Raw genomic sequence first — 16,587 nt, forward strand, 5'->3', positions numbered from 1 at the left:
TGTCAAATGTAGCACTCCACCAAATATATCACTTCTTTTCATTCATTCTTTCTCTCACTCAGCCTTTGCTGGTCTCTTCCTCTCTCTCCTTCTCCATCTGTCCTTCCTAACTCAAACAGGGAAGGAATGTGGGCACACAAACACACTTGCACACATCACATGCACACACATGCACAGACACCTTCTTAAAATAAGAAAGATATTCAAGGTAAAACAATAAACACATTTAAGAAGCATATATTAGACAATAATGAAAATTCATCCACATCAGACATAGCTGCAGAAACAATCACCCTTTTCATCCAAAATAACTTCTTCTTCTAACTAAGGATGGCATTAACACTGATGATTACCCTAAGGAGTGTATGGAGGACAGCGGAATGCTAATGTACACCCACTGATAAATACATCACAAAATCTGTTTAACCCTTGACCTTTTTACTGTGTAAGACAGGGTTCTGGAGTTGCAGCATTCAGCTGAGGTCAGAGAGAGCTGGGGTAAAAGGATAGGATTAAAGCTGTGCCAAAGGATGACCTTTCCTAGAGAGAAAGACGCAGGGTATGGGTTTCATCTGTGCATGAGAATCCAGGGCAGAAGTTAAACAAAGGGCACAGGTGGGGTTATAGGGGTTCCTTTATTGCACAACACTTTTGTCTAAGCTATTTTATTTGACCTACTCAACAACAATTTTGCGATTCACATGGTCTCTTTATTTCTCTGCATGTGCTAATGCTGTTACTAGCTTTTGATAAAAAGGTCACAGCCACTCTTCCAGCATACTGTGCAGTCGGTATTTCATATAGGACTACATATCCCACAATGCAATATAGTGCAATATCCTTTTGTTGCCGGAAAGCTACATCGGAGAATGATAAAGCTGCATGATGTCCCGAGGTAAATGGTATTTTATATATATACATATATATATATATCTTTTAGTGAAAGCATGCCGATATTGTCACTGATGGAAGTTTAAACTAAATAGCTTTTGTGTAATTTACCTTACTTTTCTTGTTCGTCTTCGAGCCGTGTTTACCTAGTTCGCTGGCTAGCTAACGCTATCTACCTCGCTATCTACGGTAGCCAAATGAGCCTTCGCGTAAATTGGACTTATTTTATTAAGTTGGCTAGCTAACCTAGCTACCTTACTGGAACAGTTTGCTAGACGTTTGGAAAAAATTTTTGGAATGCTATATATTGTGATATTACTCAGAAAACGTCTTCGTCTACTAAAATGTTTTGCATTCCATTCTGTCATTGAGTGGCAAAAGACGTCGGTATTCACCCCTCTTCAATAGAACAGAGTGAATGGAATGAATCTGAATATCTGAATGGTCTTGACCACCAACATCGTTCATTCGATGGCATTTTATTTAGAACAGATGTGCAGCTCTGCTTCTACACATCTGTCACCGTGAAGACGTTTCTCTCTAGCTATGATACTTCTTGAACGTTTAAAGAGACTATCAGCTTGTCATTGTAACTGACAGAGTAATTATATTAGCTCTAAACAATTACCTAGATTTATTTTATTATGTAACTCTAAACAATTGGATTTTCCCCAAATAAATGCTGTTTTCCCTCAGAGAGTGAGAGTTAATTCTTTGTATGTTGTTGGTTGGTTCAGTTCAATAACAATACATCCTGGCCCAATTGTAAAGCAATGATGAGGTCTGCCTACAACTGCTTACAACTATTCCTCATAGCTCTTTCAATGTAGAATGCATGTGTCAAAACACCACCAACAAAAAATATTAAAGTTAGTAAGTTATAAGTAAACCTTATTAATCTAATTACACACTAGCCCAAAAAGAACAATGTGAGCTTTGGGTTTTGTTGTTCACAATTCAATTAAGGGTGAACTGCAATTGTGGCAAGGAGGTAGTTTAAAGTTTTCAGTGGCCAGAACCCCAAAAAACAACAGCAACTATGTTGGAATTGCAAAATGAAAATCTAAGTTTTAGAGATATTTTGCTCCAAAAGAGATTGATATATATATGACTAGCCATGTAGTGTAAACCTTTCTCATCTGTGCTGGGTGGTTTCCATGTCACCCATACCCCAGCAATTTGTGAACTAGCCATGAATTCCAGGAGACACTGAAACCTAAGTATGCAGTGGCAATGCAACAGAATAAGCCCTTTTGGGAAGAGTACTTCTTTAAGCATTTGATTTGCTTGTTTTATTTAAATAGAGCCTTTTCAAAGCCCTAAAAAGAGCAGAAGTGGCAGTACACTTCACCTGAAATGTTCATGATACTTTGTACATGCTCATTCAAAAGACATTGCAAGAATAACATAGTTATATATTCCAGGTTCAACATTTGGTCCAATACTTTTTTTAGACCTAAACAGGGGTTTGTCAGAAACCAGAACACAAAATGAATAATTATTACAAACATAAAAACAAGGTGTGCAAATAATAAAACATTGGTTTTAATTTAAACTCCTAGAGTATAAAAAAGATAAATGTTTTAATTTAACTGTCCTATAACTGTGCCCTATACACTGATTCTTGGCCCAAAACATGCCCAGTAATTATAACTGTTATCACATATAGTGATTAACATATTTTTATTTGTAATTGTTATGAAGGATAAATTAATGGAATGTTTTCAACACAATTATCCTCCTCAATTTTATTTAGGCCTAGTCATTATTATATCAAATTTTTGGCACCGAATGACTTCTCCCTACAACTAAAACAGTATGTATACCAAGAAGGGTTCAAACATTCATACGTTATAAAATGCATTTATGTGTTTTACAAATTATTGAAAACAGATGTTTTCATCAAAAGCAACATTTAAACACATGGCATTTGTGTTTTTATAAGCTTTCAAAGTTGTGTCCCAGAGTGTTGCACAGTATACCGGTAATGAAAAGGTACCACGGTGCTTGAAAACTGTATTATACCAGCATTTTGCCTTTAAATCTATATTGTTTTATGCAAATGGATATTTGTTCTGGGTAATAGGCATCTGTCCCCTAAAGCACAATGAGCTGCTCTAAATATAAAGTGAGTTGAGAGCAATTGTAGAGACAGTGTACCAGAAAGAGTGTTCGTTTTGCTCAGAGACTAGACTTTAGGAGATGGCAGCAGCTTCAGCAATACCTGAACTCAATGACAAAGTGGAGACATGAAGTGGAATACAGAGATATTTTTACTTAAATGTGAACAAATAGGCAAACCCCCTAAACACAGAAGCACTGATGTGAAAATGTTTTAAAGTATGTCTTACAAAGGGAGGCAACACGTCAAACTTTAACTGTTTGATAAACATCCTGACATTTTCAAGGAATACTGACAGGTGGTAGTTGACTAGTTCAGTCCTCTGTTATGTCCATAAAATAAATACAGAGTGATTGAAAACTCTCTGCAGCAGAAATATACATATTCATATGTAACCTACATATTTGTGTAGTGCTGAGAGTGTTGTTCCTAGCCTAATTTGGACGTGATTAAATTTGCATGGGTTCCTGAGGTCATTTCTTCTTTTACAGGTGCTCCTCTTTGATTTTATTTTTGTGTTGATCTGTCACATCAGTGTTTTCTCCCTCCTTCCCTGAGAAAATTACAAGCTGGATTTTGTAATGTTTTTCTTCTAACTCTGCTCTTATCTGATCTTTTTAGTCCTGTCCAGATACAAATATTTATGATTCTTGAGGCAGATGTTGCCTCACATTGGAATTTTTTGACTGCTGCTACTAGCAATAATTAGTATCCTAGCACATACATCTGCAAGAGACCTTTCCAAAGTGCTGGTGAAGTCACCGAACAATTACTTGGTCTCCATAAGCCACTTGGGAGAGCATTATCCAGAGGAAAAAACTAAAATCAGTGATAGAAGTGAGATCCTGCAGGCTCATTAAAGGGCTGATTATAAATGCAGCTATTGGCATAAGTCATTGATTACTAGCTGAGTACCTTGAAGATCTCGTTTTTTGGTATCGGTATCAAAACAAATTTTGCTATCCTGACAACACTAGTGTACCCCATTTTTTGTCAACATCATCATTTATTAAAATGTAATACAATATCCACATTTCACCTCTGCAGAAGATGCAGAAGTTTTTTAATATTTTAAATGTTAATGGTAATATCTTCTATGTCACAACCATGATATGTCAATGGTGTCTTCACATTTCTGAGGAAGTATTTGAAAATTTTAGATAACTTATTCTTATTAAGTAGGCATCAATGGAAATAAAACAAATGGCAACTATGTAACTCTCTTTGTTTTGTGAAAATAATGCTTATTTTGTGAACTCTGTCAGATTTTCTGTCTGACGGTATTGTTAGTTGCCTGACAGAGTCAAATGAGTTAGTTTAATGATATTAAATATAGTAATATATTTACTATTTCTAATAATATAGACATACAAAATACAACATGACAGCATATATAGCCTTTATAGCTCGTAATTAGCTCCAACACATTTAGGGGTTGGAGATAGGTTTAGGTTGGAGTAAGGGGTTAGGTTTATGGGTATGGTTAGGGTTGAGGGAACATAGACATGAAGGAACATAAGGCTAAGGGAACATAGGGCTCAAGGAAATAGGTTGAGGAAACAGATTAGCTCCCCTCTAGAATAGTATAGGCTATTATCATAAAAGAGAAACATCAAAGCAGAGCTCTGTTCTTCTTACTTTTTATTGCATTGTGTGCAGCATGGCTTGGTCTTTTGCTGGAGGAGTGTAGGAAGAGGAACAGAACAATAAAGCATACAGAGAAAATTAGTACACAACTAGAACTAAAAGGCATTTCTAAGACAGGAAAGAAAAATGTTGAAACAGGGTAAGGAAAAATTGAGGGAGGAAAAATAAAACAAATTAATTATTTGAATGAAGAACAGAGTAAAAAGAGAAGAAACAGGAAGCATAAGCAGAGAGAATCAAGAGAGCAAAGAAACAAGCAACAAACTATTGAAACCCCCACCCATGTAATCCATCTAATAACTTGCAATTTACCCCTCAATGACAGCTGCCCAATCAGCCAAATAGTGTTAAATCACAACTACCCACATCTAAATAAACCTTCAGACTCACCTACCCCACAATTAATTAGCCTCAACCAAAATACCCCTCTATGATAAGTCACCCTTCAACTGCCCCCATCAGCCCAGTAGCCCTCAACCACAACTATGACAACAGCTAAATAACCCCTGAATTTCAGCTATCCCACAGCCAATCGCCCATCAGCCAAAATACCCATGAATAGCCAAGTGACCTTCAACAGTATCTACCCCAATCAGGCAAATATCTCTCAAAGTCAACTACCAAGGCTACATACCCAAATAAAATGATCCCTGTCAGCCAAATATCCCATCAACCTAACATCCTTCAACCACAGTTAAACTGCTAGATAAATTACACCTCACCCTTACCTATGGCACAGCTAATTACCCCCAACCAAAATTAAGTCCCACACCCAAATTCCCTTCAAAAACAATGCCATCAGGAAAATACCCCTAAGAATGCCTCCACAGCTAATTAACCCTCAATCAACCAACATTTTTTGCTCATTTCATGTCTTTTTCTGATTCTGTATTTTTTCTGCACTTGAGACTTTGGTGTATCATCTGTCCTAGCTGGCCCAGTCCACTTCACTGACCCAGTATAGACCAATCTCCAATCTCTGATCGTTAAAGTGATGAAAAGAGTGGTGGGCCATAGCAATGGGCTCTTGAGGGTGGACTATTACCTTTTGGTTTCTGCTGATGATGGTTCACCGGGTATTCTTCTCTTGAGCTCGCTGTATCTTTTGATACTGTAAATCCTCTACATTTATTTTTGGCATAGCTCTAGAATGGTTCAGATCACATGTCTATCACAGAACACAGTCCATCACCATATGGAAATATAAATCAACTGCCTCAGTCACTCATGGATCTCAAGGATTAGTTCTCAATCTCCTCCTCTTTAATATATACATACTAACCCTGAGACAAATGATCTGTAATCATGGTCAGAAGTTTCATTCTTATACAGATGACAGCTGTATCTAAGAGATAATTCCGACCATTGTTCCCAACAGTGAGACTCCTATCATTCCTTTGACATAGACATTGATTGCATGCATTCCTGAATTAAAGTTTGTATTGGATGTAAAGCAGAAGAATTGCTAGGTCCTAATCCCTAAATATCCACACTGTCCAGTCTCTCTATCATCATCAGTGGTGCAGCTTTCAAACCTGTATAGCTTGTTAGGAGTCTTGGTGTTCTTTTTGTCTTGACACTTTGAAATATACCTCATATTATACCTCTCGTTGCCCCTTGTCACTCATTTCTCGACTTGAAAGATGCTGAAACTATCGTCCATGCCTTCAATAGCTCTCATACTGACTATTGTAAAGGAAAAATAATGGATTGCACTTTCATACAACATATCATTACACAAACAACATATGACATACCACAGGATGGTATGAATGCGTTTTGGAATTTCCATTTCATTGTTAAAGAAATTGTGTTTCCTATGAAAGTGTCTTTTTCCTTTGAATACTTTTCCATTGAAGAGTCTGCAGAGAGCACATACCAGTCTGTTCCAGACCACCACGTCAAGCAAGGTCATAAACACACTGGTAGGGAAAGCACCTTAAGTGGTGTCCTGTTCGGGACAATTGTTTTATAACTGGTTTACTGCTTTGGGCTAATGCTGCCTCTCTGCACAAAGAACACAGTACCTTTCCGATGCTTTTCCTCAGTCTGCATGGGAAGGCATGGGAACTCCTTGCCCTGTACTGATGTCAAATCATTGCTCCTACATTTTATGACTGGGTTCTACAGTGAGTAAAAGCTTGCATTTGCTCCATTTCTATCAAATACAATGGGAATTTTAATTTAGGAATGTACATGTGACCTATGTAATTTACCCAAGATGAATAATATAAGCTTCATTTACATGTTAGCCACTAAACTGCACTGAACTACCTTTGAGGTTGAAACCATGGTAGGTGTGTAATGCCCGCGCACACACACACACACCCTGCTGATGATGCATCTCTGTTCCGAGCCATCCTTTGTATACTTCACTGCATGTGGGCATTTCTAGGCCTTGGTCAAGCATCATACAAAAAATCATATTGAAGGTAAACTTGTAAACATGCATCCTCTCTGGCCATACACTTCTGTGAAGCAGCTACACTGGCAGGCAGTCTGACCAGTGGTTGTATGTAGATGTATACATGATCAGCCAATTCTGGCATGTGAGAAGGTGGGGCCTGTAAAGGATGGTCAGCAATGCAAAAATAGAAACACAGCGTATGGTGACTAGAAATCAAATGTCAACATGAAAGGAAAGCGGTCCCAAAAAGAAGACCGAATTATAAAAAAAAAAACAAATGTTACAAAACCTATTGAAAATCTACTTTACTATACAAGTGATGTGTGCACATGTGGTAGCCCTCAATAGGACTTTTCAATGTTGAATCAGTTATATTTCTCTCCAATTTTTGTGCTCTAGGTAAATATTGTTTAATTACTACATGATTCATTTTTTTTCAGTATAGTCTGAATAGATCATTATCAAACTGCATTGAGAATAAAGAATATCAAATTTGTGCTTGTAAATCCTTATGTAAATATTTGCTATCTATATTTTCGATGCAAGGAGCACTAGTGTTTATTTGCCATGTTTTACAGAATCTTAGAATAGTCAATAACATATCAAATGCCAATAATGTCTATACAGCAGTCAGCTGGATAATGGAGATGCAGGGCAGGAAGGGAAACACCAGGAGGCAGACATCAGGCTTGACCCTAACTGGACCCCAGCACCTTCCTGCTTTTGCCCGAACTCCACCGCAGCCACCCGCTTTCTCCAGGCAGAGCTGGACCTCAGCGCCCGTCTGCGGATGCTCACCTTTGGTGAGACAGTGCGTTATATCTATGACCCACTCGATTACGCCTGGAATACGCATCGCTGCTATGTGGAGACATATTGCCATGGCGGCCAGAATGTCCTCTTCCTGGGAATGAATCCGGGGCCTTTCGGAATGGCACAGACGGGGGTAAGAGAACTCTCCCACTCTTACTGAATCACAAACTGTTCTTTATGATGGTGGGGACGGACAGTATTTAATGTGAGTTCAACTCAAATCAGAGTTGAAACAGTCATTGAATAAAAGCTAAATCAGGCCGTAACATTGCATCTTAATTAAATAACAGCTCATATGCCCTTTGTCTCAGGTATTCAATTTTACACTTTATACTAATAGTGACTCAGCTGACTGGATACCACTAAAAGTTGAAACTGCAGAAAGGCAAAGAAGAAAAACAGTTGCAATTAGGTATCAGTAAATCAGGAAAAACGTTATAAGAAAAATTGACTATTCAAGCTGGTTTAGTGGGTTGGAATACTGCAGTACAACAGTCATCTGAATTATACAATTTTTCTGTCTCCATTCTCCAAGGTTCCATTTGGTGAGGTAAAATTCGTCCGCGATTGGCTGAAGATCACAGGGGAGGTGGGTCGGCCGGCAGTCGAGCACCCCAAGCGTCGGATCACGGGCTTGGCCTGTACTCAAAGTGAAGTGAGTGGGGCACGTTTCTGGGGCTTTTTCCAAGAGCTCTGTGGTGAACCTGGAAACTTCTTCCGACACTGTTTTGTGCACAACCTCTGCCCACTGGTCTTCATGGGAGAGTCTGGGAAGAACCTCACACCACCTGAACTGCCAGCAGCAGAACGCGACACTCTTCTCTCACACTGTGACACCACCCTTTGCCAGGTTGTCACTGCCCTGGGAGTCTCACTGGTAATCGGAGTAGGCAAAGTTGCAGAACAGCGTGCTCGTCGGGCTCTCTCTGAGGCAGGCTTCTCCATTAGGGTGGAGGGGATTATGCACCCTTCCCCAAGAAACCCACTTGCCAATAAGGGCTGGGCAAGTGTGGTCAGAACCAAGTTAGAGGAATTAGGGGTGTTGAGTATGCTCACCAAGTGACTGATTCTACCCGATTCTGAACTTTGAATATTCACTTCTAAGGTGCTTTTGGAGACAACCATTATTACCCTGTATGCAGGAAATTTGAAAGAATGGAGGCACACTCTAAACCTTTCTTTTATAAACACACACACACACACACACACACACACACACACACACTGGAATTAATTGTATATTAAGTTTTTGTGTTTTTATATATAAAAAGAAAGTCTCTCTTTCACAACTTCTAAATGTACCTCTATACATTTACTAGTACATCATGATTCTTCAGGCTTTTTTTCCATACTAATAATTATAGGCTTATTACAATAATTAGAATAATTAAATCATAATAGCTTTCATTTAAATGAGTTCTCTGGGTTCCTTAAATATTAGGTCCACATCTGGGTTGGCCTTTTCAAATGCATGTTGATGTTTTGGAACTAGATGAGTCAGGTAGGAAAGGGTATCGCAAGATTCCTTTAGTAATTCTGGTTATACAATGAAATGCATTGTAAGAATAGTGCCGTAATAATTCAACAACCCTTCAAGATAGTAATTTCATACATTCCATCTTAACGTTAGGAACATTGATGTTTGTAAATGGATATATTTCTGAACCCCAAGACTCTACTCTGCTTTTAGAAATCTGCATCCTTGAACAAAGGCAATGAATAAAGGCAGTTATTATCTGGCTCTAATAAAATGATTCTGAAGTACATCAGAATGAACATACCCAACTTCATTCCTACATATCCATCATTGTAAAATGTATTTAAATAGGCATCATTGTTTCACACTGATTACTAAGAGCTTACCTAGATAGCTAACACAACATGCTGCTGGGGCTTATTTGATCATTGACAAATGATGGTAACCAAGAAACTTCTATTTCTCAAGGCATTTGGTACCAGGACTAACCCTGCCACAACATACATTTCAGCCTCTGAAGGATTCTAAATTAACCTATGAGTTTAATCAGTAGTGTTACATATGCACAAATATTGTGTGTAATATAATGTGACCATCCAAGCCTTCCCGTAGAAAAACACCTCACAACACTTTTAATTTGAATTAGTTTGGGTGTGTAACCAACTGAAAATCACAAAGTGACATTACTCTAATCCTTTTTTTGGCTGTGTAGATCACTTTTAATTTGTTTTTATTTATATGTTATACATCAACAAAGTGAACACAAATATGCAAAAGTTGTTGCTTTTTTGCAACAACAGTTACAGAGGGAAAAGTATATAGAAAATGTCAAAATATCAAAATGTTTGTTTGTTTGAAAAATAATCATAACACTTTGTCTATATAGAACCAATTCTGCTTGAACATACGAAACAATGTAAAGTAATGCTTTCAATAAAATACTATGGTCTACTGTATCTTTTTCTTGCACTTTTCAATTTAGATCAAATAGTTGTTTCAAGGACTTAAAACAGTTATCAAGAAAAAAAGAAAAACATTTTCCTCACAGTTGTGCCATAAATTCTAATCCTGAAAATTCTAGTCCTTAATGGGGTTATCATTCTGAACAAACAGTGTCTATTATCTTACATTGGATGTTGGAATGCTGGGATACTATTTCCTGATTTCCCCTTTTGCAGGCAAATAAAAAGTTAGTATTTTGCTGTTTGTTTTATTTTCGCTTGAATCTATTAATCTTTGAATTATGCTCACTGTGTCATGCAGATGGATAGAGTGGTAAAGTTTTCTTCCCTGTTGAACTGAGGGCTAGCTAAGAGGGTGATGAACAAGTGTGATGTACAAGTGTGTGCTTTCCCCAACTGGTTCAAGCATGCGCACACACATATGTGAATGTGCCTGGTTCTTTACCTGTGTATGCAGTCATTTTTTTCAAGGTCTTTCTGCTGTTTAGTATTCTTTGTTCTAACGTGTAACTTCTTATATGTACTGTGTAAGTCTCTCATGCAATTTAACCTCTCAGTCATATACAGAAGACCTATCTAGGTCAACAACACACGTTAAGTGACTTACATAAATGTCCTCCTTCGCTCTCCATTTCTGTCTGTCAGTGGTTTCAATACACATACAAACATGAGCACATTCTCCCTTTTTCAGTCAAACTAATATACCAAATACATTATTATTAATTAGATCACATCATTATTTAGATGTATGAGACTTGTTAGTTGCAAGTGTGATTTACTCTGAAGCACAGACAAACATTGTCAGCGATCTTGTATGTAATGTATGTTGATGGAATGCATTTGATTTTGAGCTTGGTTACTTGTTCCTCACCTGCTAGCACCTGTGCTTATCAAACCTGGCTTTAGCAATGTCTATTTTTCTTATATTTGGGAGGTTTGTTAGATTTGGCAACCCAAGATGGTGCTAGAAACTGCCCTGAAATTTGCACTATATTTCTTGTCCAAGCTCACTCCAACAGTACTAGTTACACCAGTTTTGTGTATTTATGGTAAGGTAACCTCCCAATGACCCAAAAACAGCACATGAGGTGAAGAAATGGGTGGGGTGTATTACGAGCCTGCGTTAGATGGCTGATTCTTGGCAGAGTCATCAATACCACGATGAATGGACGTATAGGTTATTAAAGCAGAATTAGAGCATGGAGGGGGCAACCAGAAAGACAAGTAAAGAGATGAAAAGGCGTGGATATCTAAGCAACAGACAGATGAGGTGGATGGAGAGAAGCGAAAAGGGGATGGGAAAAGAGAGACTTAAATAGGGATGGGGTGGTGAGGACACATAGGATGGTATGAAGGCATCCTTTGCTATTCTGGGATGTTCGGGGGAGAAGAGGTGGAGAAGCAAGTGCAAGGAGGTTAAAGTAATAGAATAAGAAAAGAGAGGTCAAGAAAGTAAAGCCATGAGTAAAGGTCTCTAATATGGGGTAACAAAACAAAAAACCGAAGCACCCATTTTAAAGCAACCATTTTACTGAGAGTTTGTTTCATATTCTTAATATATAATTACAAAGTCTACATCAAAATGTTCCATTCTATCTTTGTGTACTATTTCATTTTAACATGTTCATAGACATGTTTTTAATGGAAAGTAAAAAGAAAAGTAATTTTTTTTTTGCCTTAAATATAAATGTCCTCATTAGGACATGCATTAGGCAAGTGTGTGTGTGTGTGTGTGTGTGTGTGTGTGTGTGTAATTTCCTTAAGTGTTTTCTTATAAAAAGAGCTGTTAGGCTAATTAGGCTAAGTTAGGCTAATTCTTATTTGACTCTTTTGTTCTGCTGTATAATATTGCTGTATAGAGAATATATTGCCACCCATCACTGCTCACCCACAAAGAGTAGGAAGATACACTCAGTGCACACCTATGGATTGCACCTATCAGACATGTGTAGTCCTTCAGACAAATGTGGTGCATCCCCATTCATCATAAATACAAATAGTTGCACACTCAGGTCATGCAGACGTGACTGCAATCAGAGTACTCAGATGCACATTAATTCAGATTGATACAGTTTGGGGTGGGGGTGGTGAGCAAATCCATCTACCCTGGCCCATTCTTGTTTTTACCATGTCACAGCCTGGCCAAAAATGAGACAGATTATTGGCCCAAGCTGTCCCTGTGCACAACACTAATCACCAGCCCTCTGCTCTTTCTATGGTCTTTCCCTTCTGTTCTTATTAGTGACCTATTTATTGGTTTAGTTAGTGTCTCTGCTAAGAGCCTCTGTCTTCATTTTACTCTGTGGAATGAGAAGTCATTAGCCATGATTTGGTTGGGGAATTATGCAGAAATGTTGTAATTACTCAACAAGGTTATGTCCTGCCTTTGATCAGGGCTTCAAAGCCAATATACCTCAGCTAGTCTTGAACACTGGTAGGCCTATAGAAATCTTTAGCATATTGTTTTCATGTAAGACATTTGCTTCTGATCCAAGTTGTCTTTTGAGCTTTTCTTTTTATAAATTGTTCAGACAGGGATCTGTGTTGTTTAATTTCTTGGTCAGTGTCAAGAAACAGCTTCAGCATCAAGTTCTCTTGATGTAAGGTTCTTTAGTTTGTTGTTCAGTCTAAGTGCAGCAGACCCCTGTCTGTCCAGTCCTCTTTGAGCTCAGAAAGCAAGCCCAAATCAAGAGACCAGAGTCAGTTGGATTCAGACAAGCTCTAGATTATTACCAGCAGAGGGAAGGTATTTGAAGGGTTGAGGTGTTTGTGAGAAAAAGGGAAGTGGTGTGGGAAGGGGAAAGCAGTGTGTGTGTGTGTGTGTCTGTGTGTGTGTGTGTGTGTGTGTGTGTCTGTGTGTCTGTGTGTGTGTGTGTGTGTGTGAGAGAGAAGGTCATAGGTCTTAGAAGAACATCAGGATTGCCACCATCACCGCCATTTTCTGGTGGGACAGACAGGAGTAGATATGCTGGACTGATCACACCAAGGCATGCTGGTGAGTGGAGATGGTCTTAGAGGTCGATGGTCCTCAGTATTGACAGGTCTGCCAAACCAACGGCTCTTGGGCAGTGCCCAGTTAACCTAATATCAGAATAGAATGGGGGGGAGGGAGAGAGAAAAAAAGAAAAAACACCTAACAACACTTCTAAATGGCGGCAAATCTCGTTGAATGTCCTAGGAAGCAAATGTGTGATTGTCTCCAGGCTTATACTAGTGAGTTGGTTGACCTGTTGTTAAAGGAAGACAAGAGGCAACATTATCTTGAGCACTGGTGAGTTTTTCAATGAGTATGGCAGTAGAATCAGAGATGACTGAATCACCAGCTAGCATTGAGCCTGGTTTCCCACAGGGTGGGAAATGACCTTCCCATCAAAACTTCATATGGGGCTATTTTTGTTCTTACGTTTGGAGTCATACATATTTTACAGAGGATTATTGGCAACAACACAAGTCAATCCATTTATTTCCCATTTTTTGATCCACTTTGCACAATCTGTTCTTTAGTGTGCAGGTAGTGCACTCTACAATACCTGAGAACTAAAGATGTTAAGGAATGTGGACCAAGGATGATTTGTAACATTCGTAATCTTTGTTTTTATATTTTGTTTCCATATAGCGGTTTTTATAACAATATTTCCTCCTATAACTTTCCTCCTATACCTTTCATCAACAACAATGAAGTGCTTTGAACTGTCATGACCCACATCAAAAGCATCCCAACTAATCTAGACACCAGTCAGAACTTTAATGTTCCTGTACTGTATCTTAAGGAACATCTACTGCATGTCAAAAGGTGTCAAAAGAATGTGTCATCATGAAGGACCCCTCTCACCCTGCTTATACACTGTTTTTTCTTTTCAAGGACAAGGCTTTACAACATTAAAACACACACTAGCAGGAACAGTTTTTATCCACAAGCTATCTGTCTTGCCAACACCATAACCTGTTCCAGTACTACTACTCCGCACAAACTTGGCACATTAGTTAAGATATGTTTACAATGTCATTTTGCTCAGTTTACTGTTTTAAGTATCAATTTGACATTACATTCTAACATTAACCACTTTTACTTCTATTTACTTACATTTAAATACTTGTTTAGTTTCTATATACCAATATTATATTATTCGTACCTTTTCCCCTATATTTAAGTCTGTACATATTATACATATTATTTATTTACTAAATTCTTATTACATGCTTACACAGAACCACTGAGACTTCTGTACACTTGTGTGCTGATGAATGAGAGTAAAGAATCTTGAATTTTGAATGTTAGAAATACCTAACTTGGCATGAAGCCTGAGGTTATTCAAGGTCAGTAAAGGTCACTTATAGGCCACACTTTCCAATCAGACTATAGGATTTATCACCCTGTCACTCATTTTAAAAATACATTGAACTTTATATTGATTGTTCACTTTTATACCTCCTTCTTTATCATGACTTCGCACATCTTTAAAAATTGTAGATATATGAGTGAAGCTGAAAAGTAACTTGTGTATGGCCTGAATATCCATGGACTGTTTATGTAGCGAGATAGAGTGAGTGAGTGTGAATAAATGTGTGTGTACGTGCGCGTGCACGTGTCTAATTCAGATATCTCATTGCTTGAACATTTCTTCTTTTGCCTTGGCTTGGCAGTTCCTGCCTAGTGCAACTGCTTGTGTGAATGATTATAATCATGCATGTGAATGACTATAAACATGCATCAGTCATTCAGGAATAAGCAGTTGCACTACTGATAACAAATATCTGACCTATGACTACCACTCCATCAGTACAGTGGTCAGCTATTTTTCAGGGTTTCCTGTAGTTTGTGATAAAGGCCTATGAGATTGTCACAATGCTCACATCTGTTATAAGTCTGATAATGTTGAAGTTAGATGTCACAGGTGTGAGTCTGATATCAAACCTGAGCAAACAGCTATGAGCAAATAGATACATATGCATCTGAAAAACTGAAACACTCACATGCATGTCAGCCCTAGCTTTTGCATTCTTACCTGAATCATTCTATCATGCTCATTCTCCATTGCTGTACAAGCCCATGTCTTGTTCAGAGTGCTCAACTAGGTCAACAAACAAAAAGCAATTAATTAGGACAGCTACTCCTTCAGGAACTGTGTAATTAGAGAACTGTGCGAACATCATTATTCTAAATATCCACTAAAAGCCTAATCCTTCATCTTTAAGAAGCAACCTCTGCTCAGTCATGTGATCTGTGCATGATGGTTTGGTTAAGAATAACAGGCAAGATTTTGAATTAATAAGGCTCATAGTGGTTTGCTTTGGAATGAGCAGAGGCTGCATTTCCAGCCAGAATGTCTATTCAGTGATGAGTTTTTAAAGAATTTTATTGAATGTTATATATATTTTACAGAATTCAAGTGACTTATGAATCACATATTTTAATAAATCACATACACAGATCAATAATTCCCATATTATATTAAATCACAAGTAATGCACTTTTCAAGGATTCTCACATTTTGAGTAAAATGTATCTTAAAGTAAATGGTCAGGCTTTTGTGGTGATAAAGGGAAATATTACAATGAAAACTTAATAGATTCTAGGACTCACACAATTGGCAAACCTGGAAATCCTGACCATACATGAAAATGCTGACCATACATGAAAATTCTGACCATACATGAAAGATTATTTTTGTTTTTGTGTTGTCGCGTAATAAACTGTATTTGTGCATATGTTTACCTTGTGAGGAAGGTTTCTGTGAGAATATAAAGATAAAAAATAAATCACTCTCACTTCTGGCAAGCTATTCATGACATTATCCATGACATTAAATCGACGCTTCTACAGAACTAACTCTAACATGAAGATATATCGGCCAGTTAAATACATGCATGTATTAATTAACCTGGTTGTGGAAAGGGAAATGAATATGTATCATAAGTGAAAAAATAATGTTGGTCTGTTGAAAGAATCACCTTCAGAACTGAGCAAGCTACATCAGGCCAAAAATAATCACCTGCGCAATGATACGTTTAAGTGCAGTACGTCATCAATAAATTATGTTTAACTCATGACAATTTGTTAAATTGATTAATCTTACTTGCACTATAGACAGGGTAAACACAACAGAATTGTAATTTGCCCCAGCCACTAATTTATCTCTAGAGCAATGCAGAAGAATATACTCTTTTCAAAAGTCCAAAACAGTAGGGGCCCCCATCCTCTTTTTATGAGATCTGAACACTGTGTTTGCAGTCGATTTCAATGCGCATGATGCAACTGCAAATTCCC

General features: G+C 37.9%; 1 protein-coding gene across 1 annotated transcript; it reads left to right on the forward strand.

Moving 5' to 3' along the window:
* Nucleotides 1–847: 847 nt before the first annotated feature.
* LOC113572404 (single-strand selective monofunctional uracil DNA glycosylase) lies at nt 848–10,313 on the forward strand. Its single transcript, XM_027001923.2, has 3 exons — nt 848–895; nt 7,695–8,013; nt 8,416–10,313. The coding sequence occupies exons 1-3, from the start codon at nt 870–872 to the stop codon at nt 8,941–8,943; spliced, it is 873 nt and encodes a 290-aa protein (XP_026857724.2). The 5' UTR covers nt 848–869; the 3' UTR covers nt 8,944–10,313.
* Nucleotides 10,314–16,587: the final 6,274 nt, after the last annotated feature.

Source organism: Electrophorus electricus, chromosome 22 (assembly GCF_041902795.1).
Source record: "Electrophorus electricus isolate QZ-2024a chromosome 22, ASM4190279v1, whole genome shotgun sequence".
Classification (NCBI taxonomy): Eukaryota; Metazoa; Chordata; class Actinopteri; order Gymnotiformes; family Gymnotidae; genus Electrophorus; species Electrophorus electricus.

Excerpts from the sequence above, each read along its gene's own strand:
- LOC113572404 (XM_027001923.2), top strand. The coding sequence starts at position 870 with ATGATAAAGCTGCATGATGTCCCGAG. Across the intron at positions 896-7,694 it reads AAGCTGCATGATGTCCCGAG|CAGTCAGCTGGATAATGGAG; the intron begins GTAAATGGTATT and ends ATGTCTATACAG. Across the intron at positions 8,014-8,415 it reads TCGGAATGGCACAGACGGGG|GTTCCATTTGGTGAGGTAAA; the intron begins GTAAGAGAACTC and ends CCATTCTCCAAG.